Here is a 17395-nt window from a genome sequence, read left to right on the forward strand (position 1 = left end):
CTCAACACACCGTGTGGTGCAAGCTCGAGATGAGCTCGAGGGAGGAGGCGACGGAGGGTGCTCCGTTGCTGCTGTGTTTTCGTGTATCTTGTTTTCCCACTCTGTCTCGAGCGATTGATCAATGTTTCAATGTGCTCAAAATGCCGAGCAACAAGGTGATGGGCAATAGGGCTCTCTACTCAGGATGGTACACAACGGCCGTCATATGGTTTTGGCTGGAGCTGTAGCCTGGACCAAGCTTTGGCTGGAGCTGTAGCCTGGACCAAACTCTGGCTCTGGCTTTCGCTGGAGCTGTGTTGCAAAAAAAACAAAAAAAGAGAAAAAGAGGAGACAAAGAAGAAGAAGAAGGTGTTTGTTGGGTTCAAGCCTTGGGCCCTTCAACGTGGAGAAAGCCCTTGACGTAGATGTCCTGCGAAGCTCTCAAAACTGGCAACACCGTGCAGAGTTAGATGCTTCGGCAACCCTAGAACGGCGAATGTGGAACCCGCCGTGGCTAGGGGGACTGGTCTGAGACTGGTCTCGCTTTTCCCCACCAACTGCCCACTGCTGTTGGAATGCAAAAGCTGTGAACCGTTGGCTCTAACGTTGGCTCTAACGTTGGCTGTAACGCTGGCTGTAACGTTGGTTGCCAATTTGGTTGTAAAAATCTCCCTTTACCCTTTGGTGGGCCTGGTACGGACAAGTGTAGTCCACCACGCTAACAATATTTCATCGCGCGCCATTTGGTAGCACCCGCCCAACTGTCAACCACCTACACACACACTTGGTGCACACATAGTAGAGTCTCTTCTTGCAATGGGGGAAATGTCACGTATAGGAGATAAAGGTCCATTTTCCGAAGAGTTCCCTCCTAAAAGATTCAATTGCAACGGAGTCCAGCAGGAACAAGCAAAACACTTCACTATCCCTCCTCTTTTGCTAATTCCTAGCATACCAGTTGGCTGAAAAAAAAAAAAACAAATCATGGTCTCTTCTGTGGCAAAGACGGCGCAATTGGCAGCCCGGGCTGTCAAATACCAGCAGCCAATACACAAGATTGCGCAAGGGCAAGCCATGAGAATGAACTTTGTTTCCCAGCGCTTCAACAACTCCAAGTCGGGCCAGCAGGAAATGACGGTCAGAGACGCGTTGAACTCTGCGTTGGCCGAGGAGTTGGACAGGGACGACGACGTTTTCCTTTTGGGCGAAGAAGTCGCGCAGTACAACGGCGCGTACAAGATCAGCAGAGGCTTGTTGGACAGGTTTGGCGAGAGAAGAATCATCGATACGCCCATCACGGAGATGGGGTTCACCGGCTTGGCAGTCGGTGCTGCGTTGAGTGGCTTGAAGCCGGTGTTGGAGTTTATGACTTTCAATTTCGCCATGCAAGCCATTGACCAGATTATCAACTCGGCCGCCAAGACATACTACATGAGCGGAGGCACCCAGCCCTGCAACATCACCTTCAGAGGGCCCAACGGTGCTGCTGCCGGTGTTGCTGCCCAGCATTCGCAATGCTACGCGGCGTGGTACGGCTCTATACCCGGCTTGAAAGTGCTCTCGCCTTATTCTGCCGCCGACTACAAGGGCTTGCTTAAAGCCGCCATCAGAGACCCCAACCCGGTTGTGTTTTTGGAAAATGAAATCGCATACGGCGAGTCCTTCTTCGTTGACGAAGAAGTTCTTTCGCCCGACTTTATCTTGCCCATCGGCAAAGCCAACATTGAAAGAGAAGGCTCCGACTTGACCATTGTTGGCCACTCGAGAGCCGTCAAGTTCTGTCTCGAAGCCGCCGAGCAGTTGCAAAAGGACTATGGCGTCAGTGCCGAAGTCATCAACTTGAGATCCATCAAGCCCTTGGATGTGCCCACCATTATCGACTCGTTGAAAAAGACCAACCACTTGATCACCGTTGAAAACGGCTTCCCCGGCTTTGGGGTCGGCTCCGAGATTTGCGGCCAAATCATGGAATCCGAAGGCTTTGACTACTTGGACGCCCCTGTTGAAAGAGTCACCGGTTGCGAAGTTCCCACCCCATATGCCAAAGAGTTGGAAGACTTTGCCTTCCCTGACACCGAGGTTATCATGAGAGCTTCTAGAAAAGTATTGGGATTGTAACGTGACGCGAAAAATTCTACACTACAGTTGCACCATAACACAAGACAGCACAGCAAAGCACAGTATAGTATAGTACAGTATAGTATAACTCGAACCCTGCTTCTTAATCAAAAAAGTTAAAAATAAGCCTGCTCTTGCAAGGGTCTCACATACGTGGTGTATCAAGTAGAAGCCTTGCTCTCTACACGGTTTGAAGTTGAAAGCGCGTAATCCTATAAAAAATCCAAAATTTCATCGTCTTGACACCATAACGTACACGTTACTGATATCACCCCGATAGGTTCCAACACAAGGTCTACTTATCTACAAAACTGAAAAATATCGTCAATTGCAATACATATACATATATATATATATGTGTGTGTATGTGTACAACTTTGAATAGGTCATGTCAGAAAAGAGGTCTTTTGAAGATATAGACTCGACGGAAAACAAACTCAATTACAGACATGCAGCATTTGGCGAAGAAAACGACGGGTTATTACCAGTAGCTCAGCAAGATGTCGAGTTGAAACCGAATCATCTCCCCAAGCAGCAAAGCTTGCTACCCCAGGACCGGCCGTATTTTGTCGTGCTAGTCATACTTTACTTATTACAAGGTGTTCCGGTGGGGTTGGCCTTTGGCTCGATCCCATTCATGCTCAAGGGCAAATTGACGTTTTCACAAGTTGGGGTCTTTTCACTCGCAGCATACCCATACTCGTTGAAGCTCTTGTGGTCGCCGTTTGTTGATTCGATCTACGTGAAAACGCTCGGACGCAGGCGCTCTTGGATCATTCCCATTCAAATTTTCTCGGGAGTATTCATGATTTACATGGGGTCAGTAATGGATGCCTTGATGCTTGACCCATTGACACATTTGAGACTCATCACAACCTGTTTTTTTATCCTTGTGCTAGGTTGCGCCACGCAGGACATTGCAGTTGACGGGTGGGCGTTAACCGTTCTTTCGCCCGAGAGTTTATCGTTTGCGTCAACGGCGCAAACCATTGGCATGAACTGCGGCTATTTCCTCAGCTTTACGATATTTCTTGCGTTGAGCTCGCCCGAGTTTGCCAACAAGTATCTCAGAGACACCAAGTCGCCACAGGGGTTGTTTACACTAGGCCAGTACTTGACCTTTTGGGGCATCATCTATCTTTTGGTCACGGTGATGGTGGTGCTCATCCCGGAAGACCCGCACCATCTAGTCGCCATCAACAAGGACCGCATGGCTCGAGAGAAACTGCACAAGAGCGCATTTAACGATAGAAGAAGCAGATGGAGCCACTTGATGGACGTTTACGCATCGATGTACGAGGTACTCAAACTACCCAACGTGCAAACATTTGTGGTGATTTTGCTCCTCGCCAAATTCGGATTCCAAGTCAATGAAGCAGGAACCAACCTCAAGCTTTTGGAAAAGGGGCTCTCAAAGGAAGATTTGTCAATCACGGTGCTTGTCGATTTCCCTTTTGAGATGATCTTTGGCTACTACGCAGGCAGATGGTCTACGGGGAAATCGCCGCTCAAGCCCTGGCTTTGGGGGTTCATGGGCCGGTTGATCGCGGCAGCATTGGCGCAAGTCATTGTCTACTACTTCCCGCTGAATGGCAAAATCTCCACCGGCTATTTCGCGGCCGTCATCCTCCAGCACTTGCTAGGCTCATTCATGTCCACCATCCAGTTTGTCTCGCTCTGCGCTTTCCATACCAAGATTGCAGACCCGGCCATCGGAGGCACTTATATGACCACCCTCAACACAATCTCAAACTATGGCGGCACATGGCCGCGAATATTCATCTACTTTTTGATTGACAAAATCACCAAACAAAAATGTGTCGTGGACCCGCGGGGGGAGTTTTTCTGGATCGATGGCGAAGCCAAGAGAGAGCTGTGCGAGTACGCCGGTGGCAAGGTTGAGACGTTGCGCGATGGATACTACTACGCCAACGCGTTCTGCATTGGTATCGGGGCGATTATCTGGTTCTGGACAAAGAAGAAAGCCACCTATTTGCAAAGTTTGCCCAATAGTGCCTGGAGAGTGAAGAAGTGATGTCCTTTTCTTTCTCTTTCTTTTGGGGGGGGGGGGGGGGGGGGTTTTTCAATGGAATTCAGATGCAAAAGTTGTGTATATATAAGTACGTAGAGACGGATAGATTTGCTTTGATTGACCTTGATTGACTTTTGGAGGCTGTAAAGGGAAACTTTCACTCTCTTATTCTTCTTCCGCGATGTATCTTGACAGGTGGTGCAGATGTGGCGTAGAGGGTTAGATCTTTAGCCGTGGATGGTTTCGTAACACGCGTTTTGAAATTTCAACATCATCGTATCCATCCCCCGAGACTGGACACACACCATTTTACTGTTTTTTGCACACCAGTGCTACTTGAACCCCCAGCAGCAATGACATGGTTCTCCTAAGCGACCTCGTCAGCCTGCAGCAGGCATTCAACAGGCTCACCACGTCGGTGCCGACGCTCGACGAGATCATCTTGCAGACCTCGGTCGTCAAGAACAAAGTCTACGATTTCCAGTCGTCGCCCGGGTGCCACGGTATGCACATCGTCATGTCGTCGCTCGTCGTTTCCCACTTACTCGCGGGAAACAAGGTGGTGATCATCGATGCGTTGAACCGGTTCCCTTTCAAGTTATTGCAGAAACAGCCCGATTTCCGCATGGAGATGAAGCGCCATGTGACCCACTACTTTTGCGACACTTTTGCCAAATTGTACTCCTTGCTAGCCAAGTTGAAAGTCGACAACGACACCATGGTTGTGATTAACGACTTTAACCTGTTGGTGGAGTTTTACAAGTTGGAGATGTCCTCGACTTACGAAGAAATGATTTTAAGGCACCATTTGGACGTCAATGCTGTCCTTGTGCACAATAAGCAAACGGGACTGAGCGAACCGCTACCTCAGCTTCCCGCCAACTCGGATTTGCTCAAGATCAGTCCAATTGTGAAATTTGAGCTGCATCTCGGTCATCTTTTTAAAGTCATGAACGATATCTGCGCCCAGCGCAACTCAATGATGTTTTTGTTGGGCTACATGGAGACTAAATACCGACCGTACAAGCTTAAAGAAACTGGAGATGAAAGGACACCTTCGACTCAAAGCTCGTTTACTGAAAAGGGCCGGACGGTGTTGAAGCCTAGTGAAATGCACAAGTCGACAACGAACAAGTTCATCTTTTATCACGATTGGTATCATAAATCTCCGCATTTCGTGCAGACTTACCCCGTCGAGGAAAGTGGCAGAGTAACTTATGTGAACCAGTCGATGTTGAGATTCGTTAACGCGGTGCAAGTGGAAACGCGCGCGGAACTATTTGCTCCCGTGTATTTTGATGTCGACGAGGAGTTTTATTATGACAATGACGAGGATTTTGACCACGGTTTTAGAGTCAGGGACCTATCTGCGGTGAGCCAGAATAATCATACTAACACCAGCATAACCACCAGCGGCACCACCACCAGTAGCAGCAGCGCCACCACCACCAGCACGGTGGGTACAAGAACGGAACGAAGTTCATTGCGCACCATAAGCACGCGCTTGTCTTCTTCGCAAACCTCGGTGGACGCCACCGTGATTAATGTTACTCACAATATGAGCACGCCAGTTGAAGCATCGAACGAGTTGAGCCCAACAAGCGATACAGAGTCTGTGATTCAGGAATCCCAAGAGGACATTTCAATTCTTCAAAGGTGACCCACCCAAAAGCCTGCGCGCGCTACCTGAAATCTGCCCATCCCAAACCACCCCCATCTCAACAACTCTCTTTTTTTTTTTAAAGAAGGAACATATCGATGCAATATCAACACACACATACACACAGAGATTGGTGATAACCACCTACAATACAGTCTTTATAGCTAAATTATGGCTACAGTAGTACCGCCCCCATCTAAGAAACAAAAAAGAGAAGCCCAAAAAGTCCGAGAAGTGGACTTGGTGCCTGAAGACGTGGGCAATGTACTTATAAAGTTCCAGGCCTCTGATAGTGGCGAGGCAACCGGGGGGTCAATACGTGTGCCGGGAGGCATCACCGAGAAACAGTTGGAGGAATTGCTCAACAATCTACTTCAAGAATCAGATGAGCCGGTGCCGTACACATTTGCGCTTCTCAACAAGGAAGACGGAGATAAACTTATAGATATCCAGGATACAATTTACCACTCGGTGTTGAAACCAGGCATCAAAACCACCGAAGATTTCCTCACCTTGGTATACACGCCCAGAGCCGTGTTCAAAGTCAAGCCAGTCACGAGATCCAATGCCGCCATTGCCGGCCACGGTTCCACCATCCTTTGCTGTTCATTTGCGCCTAATGACTCTGGCCGCATGGTTTCAGGGGCAGGAGACTCGACTGCACGTATATGGGATTGCAACACATCTACACCCTTGCACACATTGCAAGGACATACAAACTGGGTATTGTGCGTTTCTTATTCGCCAGACGGCACTATGATCGCCACGGGGTCCATGGACAACACGATACGATTATGGGACGCCTACACGGGGAAACCTTTGGGGAAACCATTGACCAGTCACTCGAAATGGGTCAGCTCACTTAGCTGGGAGCCGCTCCATCTCGTGGCGCCCGATGCACAACCGAGATTAGCCTCGGGCTCCAAGGATGGCACCGTCAAGATCTGGGATACTACATCAAGAGTGTGCACCATCACCATGTCCGGGCACACAAACGCGATATCGTGTGCGAAATGGTCAGGGTCGAACATAGTGTACAGCGCATCGCACGACAAGACCATCAAAGCGTGGGACATTTCGGCCGGTGGCAAATGCATACAAACTTTGAAAAGCCACGCACACTGGGTCAACCATTTGTCATTATCGACAGACTATGTGTTGCGCAAAGGTGGATTCGACCACTCGTCGACGGGCAACACCAAGGACACTCCGCAGGAGCTCCGAGCAAAAGCCAAGAAACAATACGAAAAAGTTGCCAAGTTGAATGGAAGAATCAGTGAACGGTTAGTTACCGCCAGCGACGATTTCACCATGTACTTCTGGGAACCTCTCAAATCGTCCAAGCCCATCTTGAGAATGACGGGCCACCAGAAACTAGTCAATCACGTCAACTTCTCACCAGACGGAAGATACGTCGTTTCTAGCTCATTTGACAATTCCATTAAAGTGTGGGACGGAATCAGAGGCACCTTCATTACAACCTTGCGAGGCCACGTTGCCCCCGTATACCAAACCGCTTGGTCTGCCGATAACAGATTGCTTGTAAGCTGTTCCAAAGACACCACTTTGAAAGTGTGGGACTTCAGAACAAAGAAGTTGGCCGTTGATCTCCCCGGTCATGCTGATGAGGTTTATGCTGTTGATTGGAGTCTAGATGGTAAGCGGGTTGCTTCGGGAGGCAAGGACAAGATGATTCGCTTGTGGTCGCACTGAGAACCTTCCCAACCTTCCCAACCAAACCGGGCCATGATTATGACTTTCGTCGGCTACATAGATATTCAACTAAAGTGCCTGAGCATAGACTGCTCAGTTTTATGTATGGTGTAGACTCTAGAGCTGCGGCCCGAAAAAATTACGAACCGACCAACAGACACTCTCTCGTTGTTGAATGGCCCTGGAGCATGTACTGGAAAGCAGTGCTCTCAGTCGAGTCTTGTTCCTACAACCACCTAGGAAAGACAACTGTCTAGCTGACTTTCCAACTGACCTCTTCCTTGGCCGTTTAAATTGGGTCCGAGCTAGTCGGTGGTGAAAATAGGGAGATTCCAGCGAGTCAACTAACCATCCCCCCAAAAATACAGCCCCAAAGAAACAGCGCCTTTTTTTTTTTGGTTTTATTTCAAATATATATTTTCGAAACTTCACTGATAGCAACTTTCAGCCACCGCTTTTACAACTGCTACTAGAACCCAGTTGAATCATATAGCTACCGACGATGGCAATTGTCAAGAGAGGGGGCCGTACCAAGGCCAAGCAACAACAACAGGCGCCCGCGAAAGTCAACGGTGCAGGTGCAGGTGGCGGGATCAAGAAGGCCGAGTTTGATATCACCAAGAAGAAGGAAGTGGGAGTTTCGGATTTAACCTTGTTGTCCAAGATCACCGATGAGGCCATCAACGAGAATCTACACAAGAGGTTCATGAATGACGCTATCTATACGTATATCGGACACGTGTTGATCTCCGTTAACCCGTTTAGGGATTTGGGGATCTACACGATGGAGAATCTCAATCGATACAAGGGACGCAATCGGTTGGAGGTGCCCCCGCATGTGTTTGCCATTGCTGAGTCGATGTACTATCATTTGAAGTCGTATGGAGAGAACCAGTGTGTCATTATCTCGGGGGAGTCGGGAGCCGGCAAAACTGAAGCAGCCAAGCAGATCATGCACTATATCGCCAATGTCTCAGTCGACGAGGGCAACGCCGAGATTTCGAAAATCAAGGATATGGTGTTGGCGACGAACCCGCTCTTGGAGTCGTTTGGATGCGCCAAGACCTTGAGAAACAACAACTCGAGTAGACATGGGAAATATTTGGAGATAAAGTTTAGCGAGGGAAGTTATCAGCCCATAGCTGCTCACATTACGAACTATCTATTGGAGAAGCAGCGGGTTGTTTCGCAAATCACCAATGAGAGAAATTTCCACATTTTTTACCAGCTCACGAAGCATTGTCCCCCGCAGTACAAGCAGCTGTTTGGCGTGCAAGGGCCGGAAACGTATGTTTACACCTCAGCCGCCAAGTGTATAACCGTGGAGGGAGTAGACGATGGTAGGGATTTTCAAGATACGTTGAGTGCTATGAACACCATTGGGTTGACTCAGACTGAGCAGGACAATATTTTTAGAATGTTGGCCACGATCTTGTGGATCGGGAACATTTCCTTTGTTGAAGATGAAAGCGGCAACGCGGCGATTCGCGACGAGAGCGTCACCAACTTTGTCGCCTACCTTTTAGATGTCAACCCTGAGATTTTGAAAAAAGCCATTATAGAGAGAACGATTGAGACCTCACATGGAATGAAGCGGGGCTCGACTTACCACGTGCCTTTGAACAATGTGCAAGCCACGGCGGTGAGAGATGCACTCGCGAAAGGCATATATGACAATCTTTTCGACTGGATTGTCGAAAGGGTCAATTTGTCGCTTGCTCCAAGCTATGGTGCAGCAGACAGGTCCGTGGGTATACTTGATATCTATGGGTTTGAGATTTTCGAGCACAACTCGTTTGAGCAGATTTGCATCAACTATGTCAATGAAAAATTGCAGCAGATTTTCATTCAGCTAACACTTAAGGCCGAGCAAGATGAATACGTGCAGGAACAGATCCAGTGGACCCCGATTGACTACTTCAACAACAAGGTTGTTTGCGACTTGATCGAAGGGAATAGGCCTCCCGGGTTGTTTGCCGCCTTGAATGACTCCATCAAAACTGCTCATGCCGATTCAGATGCCGCCGATCAAGTCTTTGCGCAAAGGTTGAGTATGGTTGGTGCCAGTAACCGTCATTTCGAAGACCGTCGAGGCAAGTTCATCATTAAGCATTACGCGGGTGATGTCACCTATGACGTGGCCGGTATGACCGACAAAAACAAGGACGCCATGTTGCGTGATCTTTTGGAGCTCTTGAGCACCTCTTCCAATTCGTTTGTCACTCAAACGTTGTTCCCGCCAGACTTGTTGGCGATCTTGATGGATAACAAAAAGAAGGCGCAAACGGCATCGGACAAGATCAAAAAGAGCGCCAACTTGCTCGTTGACACTTTATCGCAATGCACCCCGTCCTATATTAGAACTATCAAACCCAATCAAACTAAAAAGCCTCGTGATTACGACAACCAGCAAGTTTTGCACCAAATCAAGTATTTGGGTCTTAAGGAGAATGTAAGAATCAGAAGAGCTGGTTTTGCGTACCGTTCGACGTTCCAGCGATTTGTTCAAAGATTCTACTTGCTTTCGCCCGCGACGGGTTATGCCGGTGACTATATCTGGCAAGGCGACGATTTAACCGCGGTGAAGGAGATCTTGCGGTCTTGCCATATCCCACCTACGGAGTATCAATTGGGAACCACCAAAGTATTTATCAAGACACCAGAGACTTTGTTTGCCTTGGAAGACATGCGAGATAAGTACTGGCACAATATGGCAGCCAGGATTCAAAGAGCTTGGAGGCGGTATTTGAAGAGGAAAGAAGATGCCGCCAAGACTATTCAAAATGCATGGAGAATGAAGATTCATGGTAACCAGTTTGAACAATTTAGAGATTATGGAAACTCGTTGGTGCAAGGCAGAAAAGAGCGAAGGAGATTTTCGATGTTGGGCTCGCGTGCATACATGGGTGACTACATGGCCTGTAACGATAGCAGGGGCTTTGGTCAATACGTTGTCAACCAAGCCGGCATCAATGAACGCCCAGTCATTTTCTCGGCCAAGGGTGAAATTTTATTGTCCAAATTTGGTAGATCGTCCAAAAGAATTCCGCGGATAATCATCTTGACTAAATCGAATTTGTACATTGTGGGCAACTTGTTGGTGGAGAAGAATAGATTGCAATTGCAAAAAGAGTTTACACTCCCCGTGCATTCCATCAAAAGCGTTGGGTTGTCGCAATTGCAAGACAATTGGATTGCTATCAATTTGCAAAATCCAACCGCTCAAACACCAGACATTTTCTTCAATACCGATTTCAAAACCGAACTCGTTGCTCAGTTAAAAAAATTGATCCCCGGGTTGCAGATCTTGATTGGGCCCACCGTGCTGTACCAGAAGAAGCCAGGTAAAAACCATGTTGTCAAGTTTGTTGTTGGCTCGGGACCCGAGGTTCCTGCAACCAGTGATTTTTACAAATCGGGAACCGTCACCGTGAATCAGGGATTACCTCCAAGCAGTAGGAATCCAAAGAGACCCAGAGGCAAGTCAAGCAAAGTCGATTACAGTAAATACTACAATAGAGGAACTAGATCGTCTGCCCCGGCATTCCAACCAAGAGTCACCACAAACTATAATTCACAGCCTAGCTATTCCCAGCCAAATTATTCGCAGCCAGCGCAACCTGCACAGCCTGTGCAACCAGCAACATCAAGACCTGCTGCTACTGCTGCTGCACAACGCAAGGCACCTCCACCAGCAACACCAAACTCGGTTGGAGCACAAACTGCTGCTCTTGCAAATACTCACATATCTCCACAGCAAGCTCACAAGCCAGCGGCTCCAGCTAGACCTGCAAAGAAAGTTGCTCCTCAACCACCCGTTAAAAAGAATTCACCTGCTCCGAATCCAAGGAAACCCGCCCCAGCACCACCTCCGCCACCGCCAGCGTTGTCAAAACCGAAATTCCCCACGTACAAGGCAATGTATGCGTACGATGGATCGGTTGCTGGCTCACTACCACTCGATAAAGATACTATATATTACGTTACTCAAATCAATGGCAAGTGGGCATTAGTCAAGACCATGGATGAGACGAGAGAAGGCTGGTCGCCAATTGATTATTTGCAGGAGTGCGCACCACCGACAGGCTCGTCGGCTCCTCCACCAATGTCATCATCTAACCCAGTAAGTGCTACTAGCTCAAACACCTATTCAACACAAGCTACAAGTGATTCATCTGGAAGTTTAGGTTTAGGTTTAGGCAATGGATTAGCTGATGCTTTAAAAGCTAAAAAGACAGAGGAACATAATCTAGCGGGCTCGCTAGCGGATGCTTTAAGAAAAAGACAAGATGCCACTAGAAACCTAAGTGACGAAGACGAAGACGACGATGATTGGTGAAGGTTGAGTTTACTTAAAACTACATTACATATAAGAGTTGAACAGTTGAGAATAGTGAATGTGTAGACTAACATACGTATCTGGGGAAAGATTGATGTGTAAAGTATAAACTTTAGAAATGGAAGCGAATGACCTATCCTGTACTTATCCTCTCGTTTTGCCCCTGAAGTATGAATAGTGTGAAAGGCCTGGAAAGTCTGGAAAAGGTTGAAAAGGTTGAAAAGTCTGAAAGGTTTGAAGAAAGTGTGAAAAATTGTGCCTGTATGAGATTGGGCTTGCTTGTGTGTCAATATCCCAATTTCCCCAAAAATATACTATCACACATTCACTTCAACTTGTCAACCAACCAACCAACCAACCAACCAGGCACTTACAAACGTCACCCTCCAACTTAGTTTCTTTTTGAGTGGTTGGTAGAAACTCTACTCAGACAAGTCCAAAAGATGTCAAGCAAAACAAAGAGTCGGAACCGTCTACTATCATCCCACAAGAGTACAAGCCACAGTAACTCTTCCACTAGGGATGAATTACTCCAGTTGAAATATCAGATGGAGAAACCGGCACTTCCGATCTACCCCCTAGAGGAGACTAGTGAACAAATCTCAAACTCTGCATCCGGTTCCAAGACACGAAACTCAAATGAACCAAAGACTTTTTTGCCAACGGAATTGACTTACCCTGATTTCACACCGTGGAAAGATCACACCCAAGTGGCCAAGAACTCGCAAGACAAGGCTGAAAGCCAGAGCCAGAACCAGAACCACTCGTATTTGACCAAGGGCTTTTTTGAAGCCCCCCATGTCCAAAATGAATACTATTCAGGCCGGAATTTGTTGCAAGCGACGCTTTTCTTGTCTACTGAAAATTGCAACAAGGTAGTAGCAGAGTTGTCTCAGCACTTGGCCAGCTCATACAAGGCCCGCAATGAAACTATCAACAAGATCAAGTTTGACTCGAACCATTTTAGAATACCGCCGCGGGTCACGCTCACTGCTTCGAGAAAGGAGAGCTGGTTACGTGATTTGAGCAACCCCCAAGTTCCCTTGCAGCGTGTTGGGGAGAAGATCCCCCATGGGATCAGGAACAAGGTGCTTGTTGATTCGTTGACTTGCAAGCGCGTGCCTACTGACCGGGCGTTGTGGTTTACGAAATGCATCTTGTACGGCGAGCTTTATGCCTTGAGGAGGAAAGTTCAGTCTCGCATGTCGAATGCTGGTGGAGGTAATAGTGGTATCGGTGCATCCGCTGTTGAAAATTGCAGCGTTGAGAAATACGAGCTCCTCTGGTTGCAAGATTGGACTCAACAAGTTGCAGATTATATCTTCAAATTCTCCAAAGACGTGTCTCTTGTTTCGAGCTTGGAGATGAAAGACTCATGCATGAGGAAATTGAATTACTTGTTGGATCTCACGAGATCATATTACATTGAGGCGCTTATCGATAAACAGTTTTTCCTTTCTTTCATCTTGAAGCCGTTGAAAGATGGCATATCGTTGGACCCGCTGTTTCTTGAAGAGTTACTGTTGAAACGCGCCAGGGATGAGGATGATGATCTCGATGATCTCGATGATCTCGATGATGGAGACCATGTGGACCACGCTGTTGCTGGTGTTGCTGATGCTGTACTGGACGAGGCTAGATTGGAGTTGGACTATGGTCAACGTCTCCTTTCGCTTTCATTCATCAAGATGTTTTGGAATGACATCATCTTGTATGATTACTTGGCTACGGAGATGAGTGGGCTTTTATTGCTCAACTACTATTTCATCACCAAATTTCTGCGTTGGTCCAAAACTGCCGAGTTACCGGAGTCCTTAAAGTCAAACTTGGTCAAACTAATCACGGATACCGTCATTTATCTATTCAAATACAACACAAACTTCTTTGTCATTCCCGACACTTGGAAACTAGCTGAGTCCGCGTTGAATGCGATCCTCATACCTCATGCTGATAGCATTGATGAGATGGGAAGAGAAAAGATTTTGAAACAGTTGGAGTTGGTCAAGTACAGAAATGAAAGCTTGGTTCTCAATCTGAAGAGCCAGCAGCTCTCCCCGGAGGAGATAAGCAAGCAGCAGCAGCAACAGCAGCAACAGCAGCAGCATCCTACGCCCATGTCTCAAAGAGAAAAGAGCACCAGGAACAGAAATTTGCTGAGCACAGTCTCGCGAGTTATCGAAAGTTTAGACTCGCTCCGACTTAATCAAGAGTTGGCCCGATTGTTAAAACCACAAAATGTGGCCACTAGTACGACGACCACCAACGCGACCACCACTAGTACCGTTTCCGATTGGAAAGTCAATTTGAGGTTTGCTTTGCTTTGGTGTGTTTCCAAGTGGAGAGACTGGCCCGATCAGCAAAATAACGTCAACATCTTGATTGTTTGCAAGTTTTTAAAAAAGTCGGTTTACACTATCATCTTTGACAAGGCTTCCAAATCAGAGTTTGAAAATGAGATTCTAAACATTATTGATTTTATGGCTGCAAATGACCGACTTTCAATCGATAAGCACCGGTTGTTTATCTTGATCAATGAGCTAGTTGAGCACAAACTAATCACAATTGCATCGTACTTAAGAAAACTCATTGCGTCAGGAGTGTTTTTCACTTTTGCACCAGAGGAAACCACTGATTTGACAAGGGCTCCAGTGGCGTTGAGGACGCATTTGGAAATCTTGCAGAACTTGCCCGTTTCAAACAACAGACAATGTATCAGTATCCTCAAAAAGTGGAAGCTTGAAGGCAGTGCCGAGAAACAAGTATTGGAAGAAGCTAAGAGATTATTGAAACAGGATTTCCTCGTCCCGATAATGAGAAATAACGTGCATGACTTGCCGGATACTTGTCGCAACTCAATCGAGTCGCTCAATGTTGGATCTAGGTACCTCGTTATTGGCTGGTTCACAAATGAGCTCCATCTCAGTATAAGCAAAACTACAAAATTGATCCATTTCACTCCCGCAGTCATCATTGCGCTTTACCAGTTGTGTCTACTTTGCAATAATCTCGATGTTTTCTTTGAGACGATTGTCCCTACAATTTTGCAAAATGATAGCGGGATCGTGTTGGTTTACTTGGACGGGCTATATCTAATATCACGGCTAGTGGTGAAACATTTCAAATTGATTAAACAATTTTCAGACACGACAACGAATATCACAGCATTGAACACGTTTCGTTTAATTATACAAAACTTTATCGAGTTGGAAGCCAATGAATACAACTATCTTGATTTTGCCCAAGTGTGGCAGTTTATCGACGGTGTTGTGGAGAAAGGTGGACGAGCTGGTAATAATAGTAAAAGAAGACGAGTCTTGGATCCGTCAATGGAAAAGTCATCGAGCTCCTCTGCGACAAGCGTCAATTTAGAAACACCCATGCAGATCAATACCGTGGACTTATCGGTAATGAATCAGACTCCAAGGTCGCGAGAGGTGTACACTTCTGATCATTTTTGGGAGGACTTGAACCGATTGCGCAATAAGAAGCCCACTGAACTCCCACTTGATGATTATAAAGATTTGACCTCTGCTGTTGGTGCAGATGACGTCGACAAGCTCCTTGATGTGTGGTACCTGCAAGTAGATACCATTTCCGAAGATGATGAAATTAAGATAGTCAAGCTTTTGAAACATTTCGTGGCGAAAGATGCCACTGCTAGTCAAGGCAAAATTCAATCGTTTTTGAGTTCCAAGATTGGCCAACCAGACACTGAAACACTTTCCATGTTGAGGAAACTTGTTGTTTTCGACATGACCAAGATGAGCCCGATTGTTTTGAGATGCGAGGACTTGAGTCTATTATACTCCTTGTTAATGGACATTATTGGATCTGAGAAGAAGAAAAAAACTGGCTTGTCAGCAAGCCAACAGGAGTTGTTCAACATCCATGTCAACATGTTTAAGCGGAAAAATGAGACATTGTTGTTGGACTTGATTACGCGAGGATTGCTTCTGGGTGAACTAAGTCCCCATGATGACTCCATAATACAACATCTCCGGCATTGTGCCGCCACCGAGGGACAGCTTTTTGCTTCTAGAGTTGTTTTCAAAATGCAAAGAGACGAGGCAGGAAAGTTGCTCGGTATATTATTGGGCAAGACAGGGACAGGGAGCGGGGATCTCGACCTTGACCCTGACTCCATTCTCACGTTAGACAGTTTTGAAAAGGACTTTATTGAAATCAACGAATTCAACTTGACCTTGTATCAGCTACTATTGAGCCGCATTGCCGAGACACTTGATGGCGTTGACACGATGACCCGAAATGAGCGCTGGCAGCAATTTGTGTCCAGCTTGATAGACTCTTTATCTTTGTCGATGCACACTTTGACAACTGGAAGAGCCATCTTCGATATATTTGAAGCTGTGCCCTGGACGCACAAGGAATCCGTTCTCCAGGCATTTGAAAATATGTTCATGGCGCAGGCAGAAGGTGAAGGAGAAACACCGCTTATATTTCCTGGCAATGGCATTTTTTTATCTTCAATTGACGGGTTTTTGGGCAAGTTTCTATTTTATTCGTTGGGAAAGCTCGGCTGTTCTAGCGAATTTGTACAGAAACTACTGGTGTTTACCAAAAAGTTGGTTTTGCTTTTAAATGAAGAGCACGAAGGGAGCCAGACGGGAAAGATCGACTTGTTGTTATCGACGACGTTGAAGATTCTTATACTTCACAAGTCGAATCTCTGCAGTTACATTGCAGACAAGATGGGGGAGCAAACTGCAGATGCGTTGGTGGGACAATTAATTGACGTTGTCAAGTCCAAATATTTGGCAGAGTCAGATGGCAAGTTTAGAATTCTTCTTTGCGATTTGTTATTATTGATGAAGTCGACGGTGGCGGAAGAATTGGTGCTGAAGCTGGATTTCGAAACCTCGCCTGGTCTGGGTCTGGGTCTGGGTCTGAGCGGTAGTGGCAATAGTGGTGGCGCAGGTGTCGGGGGTGGTGGCAATGCTCAAATATCGGCATCAGACGACTTGACATCTGTGCCTCGATACCCCGGCTCAACAGCTACATTGCAGGTCCAAGAACTCTTTGACTTGCCCACTATGAACGAGGCCAATATATTCAAGGACGAAATTGACGCTTCGCTAGTAAACTGCTCAATAATGCTCGATCGCCAGGAACTAGACCATGGCGGCGACTTTCATGTTTTCAACAACAGCGGTATCAAAGTATGCTCATCTAGAGTTGATTCATTTGGGCTAAATTCGTTTGTTGGCAATATTTTGAGCTCAAACAAACACCACGGGGACTCACCACTGAAGCAAAATGGTGGTCGAAACGTGCGTTCTTTCAAAATGAAAAGTTATGAAATCTTGGAAGATACTAGCACTAGCAGCAGCTCAAGTGCCAGCGCCAACACCAGCACCAGTGCTAATACCAATACCAATAACAACAGCACTACTACCTCAGCTGTTAATGATGCATGTATTAACTTGCTGTTACTTGATGCCTATGCTACTAAGGAGAATCCTTTATAAACTTTTTCTAGATTTTACGTTTTATTTTCAATTTTACAATAGTCAATACATACCATGTTGCATTTTTA

The 17395-nt window shown here is 46.7% G+C and overlaps 6 protein-coding genes across 6 annotated transcripts; all 6 read left to right on the plus strand. All coding sequences in view use genetic code 12, as the record gives it.

The window, feature by feature from the left end:
• Positions 1 to 963: 963 nt before the first annotated feature.
• Positions 964 to 2097, plus strand: LODBEIA_P50840 (uncharacterized protein; the record flags this gene model as incomplete). The annotated part of the gene is made up of 1 exon (XM_066975377.1): positions 964 to 2097. One exon carries the CDS (start codon positions 964 to 966, stop codon positions 2095 to 2097), a length of 1134 nt encoding a protein of 377 aa, XP_066832022.1.
• A 388-nt stretch (positions 2098 to 2485) lies between these two features.
• LODBEIA_P50850 (uncharacterized protein) lies at positions 2486 to 4132 on the plus strand (the record flags this gene model as incomplete). Its single annotated transcript, XM_066975378.1, has 1 exon — positions 2486 to 4132. One exon carries the CDS (start codon positions 2486 to 2488, stop codon positions 4130 to 4132), a length of 1647 nt encoding a protein of 548 aa, XP_066832023.1.
• A 355-nt stretch (positions 4133 to 4487) lies between these two features.
• Positions 4488 to 5789, plus strand: LODBEIA_P50860 (uncharacterized protein; the record flags this gene model as incomplete). Its single annotated transcript, XM_066975379.1, has 1 exon — positions 4488 to 5789. The coding sequence occupies one exon, from the start codon at positions 4488 to 4490 to the stop codon at positions 5787 to 5789; it is 1302 nt and encodes a 433-aa protein (XP_066832024.1).
• A 171-nt stretch (positions 5790 to 5960) lies between these two features.
• On the plus strand, positions 5961 to 7502 carry LODBEIA_P50870 (uncharacterized protein; the record flags this gene model as incomplete). The annotated part of the gene is made up of 1 exon (XM_066975380.1): positions 5961 to 7502. The coding sequence occupies one exon, from the start codon at positions 5961 to 5963 to the stop codon at positions 7500 to 7502; it is 1542 nt and encodes a 513-aa protein (XP_066832025.1).
• A 502-nt stretch (positions 7503 to 8004) lies between these two features.
• On the plus strand, positions 8005 to 11841 carry LODBEIA_P50880 (uncharacterized protein; the record flags this gene model as incomplete). The annotated part of the gene is made up of 1 exon (XM_066975381.1): positions 8005 to 11841. One exon carries the CDS (start codon positions 8005 to 8007, stop codon positions 11839 to 11841), a length of 3837 nt encoding a protein of 1278 aa, XP_066832026.1.
• Positions 11842 to 12284: 443 nt separating this feature from the next.
• On the plus strand, positions 12285 to 17327 carry LODBEIA_P50890 (uncharacterized protein; the record flags this gene model as incomplete). The annotated part of the gene is made up of 1 exon (XM_066975382.1): positions 12285 to 17327. The coding sequence occupies one exon, from the start codon at positions 12285 to 12287 to the stop codon at positions 17325 to 17327; it is 5043 nt and encodes a 1680-aa protein (XP_066832027.1).
• Between the last annotated feature and the right edge of the window lie 68 nt (positions 17328 to 17395).

Source organism: Lodderomyces beijingensis, assembly GCF_963989305.1.
Source record: "Lodderomyces beijingensis strain CBS 14171 genome assembly, chromosome: 6".
Taxonomy (NCBI): Eukaryota; Fungi; Ascomycota; class Pichiomycetes; order Serinales; family Debaryomycetaceae; genus Lodderomyces; species Lodderomyces beijingensis.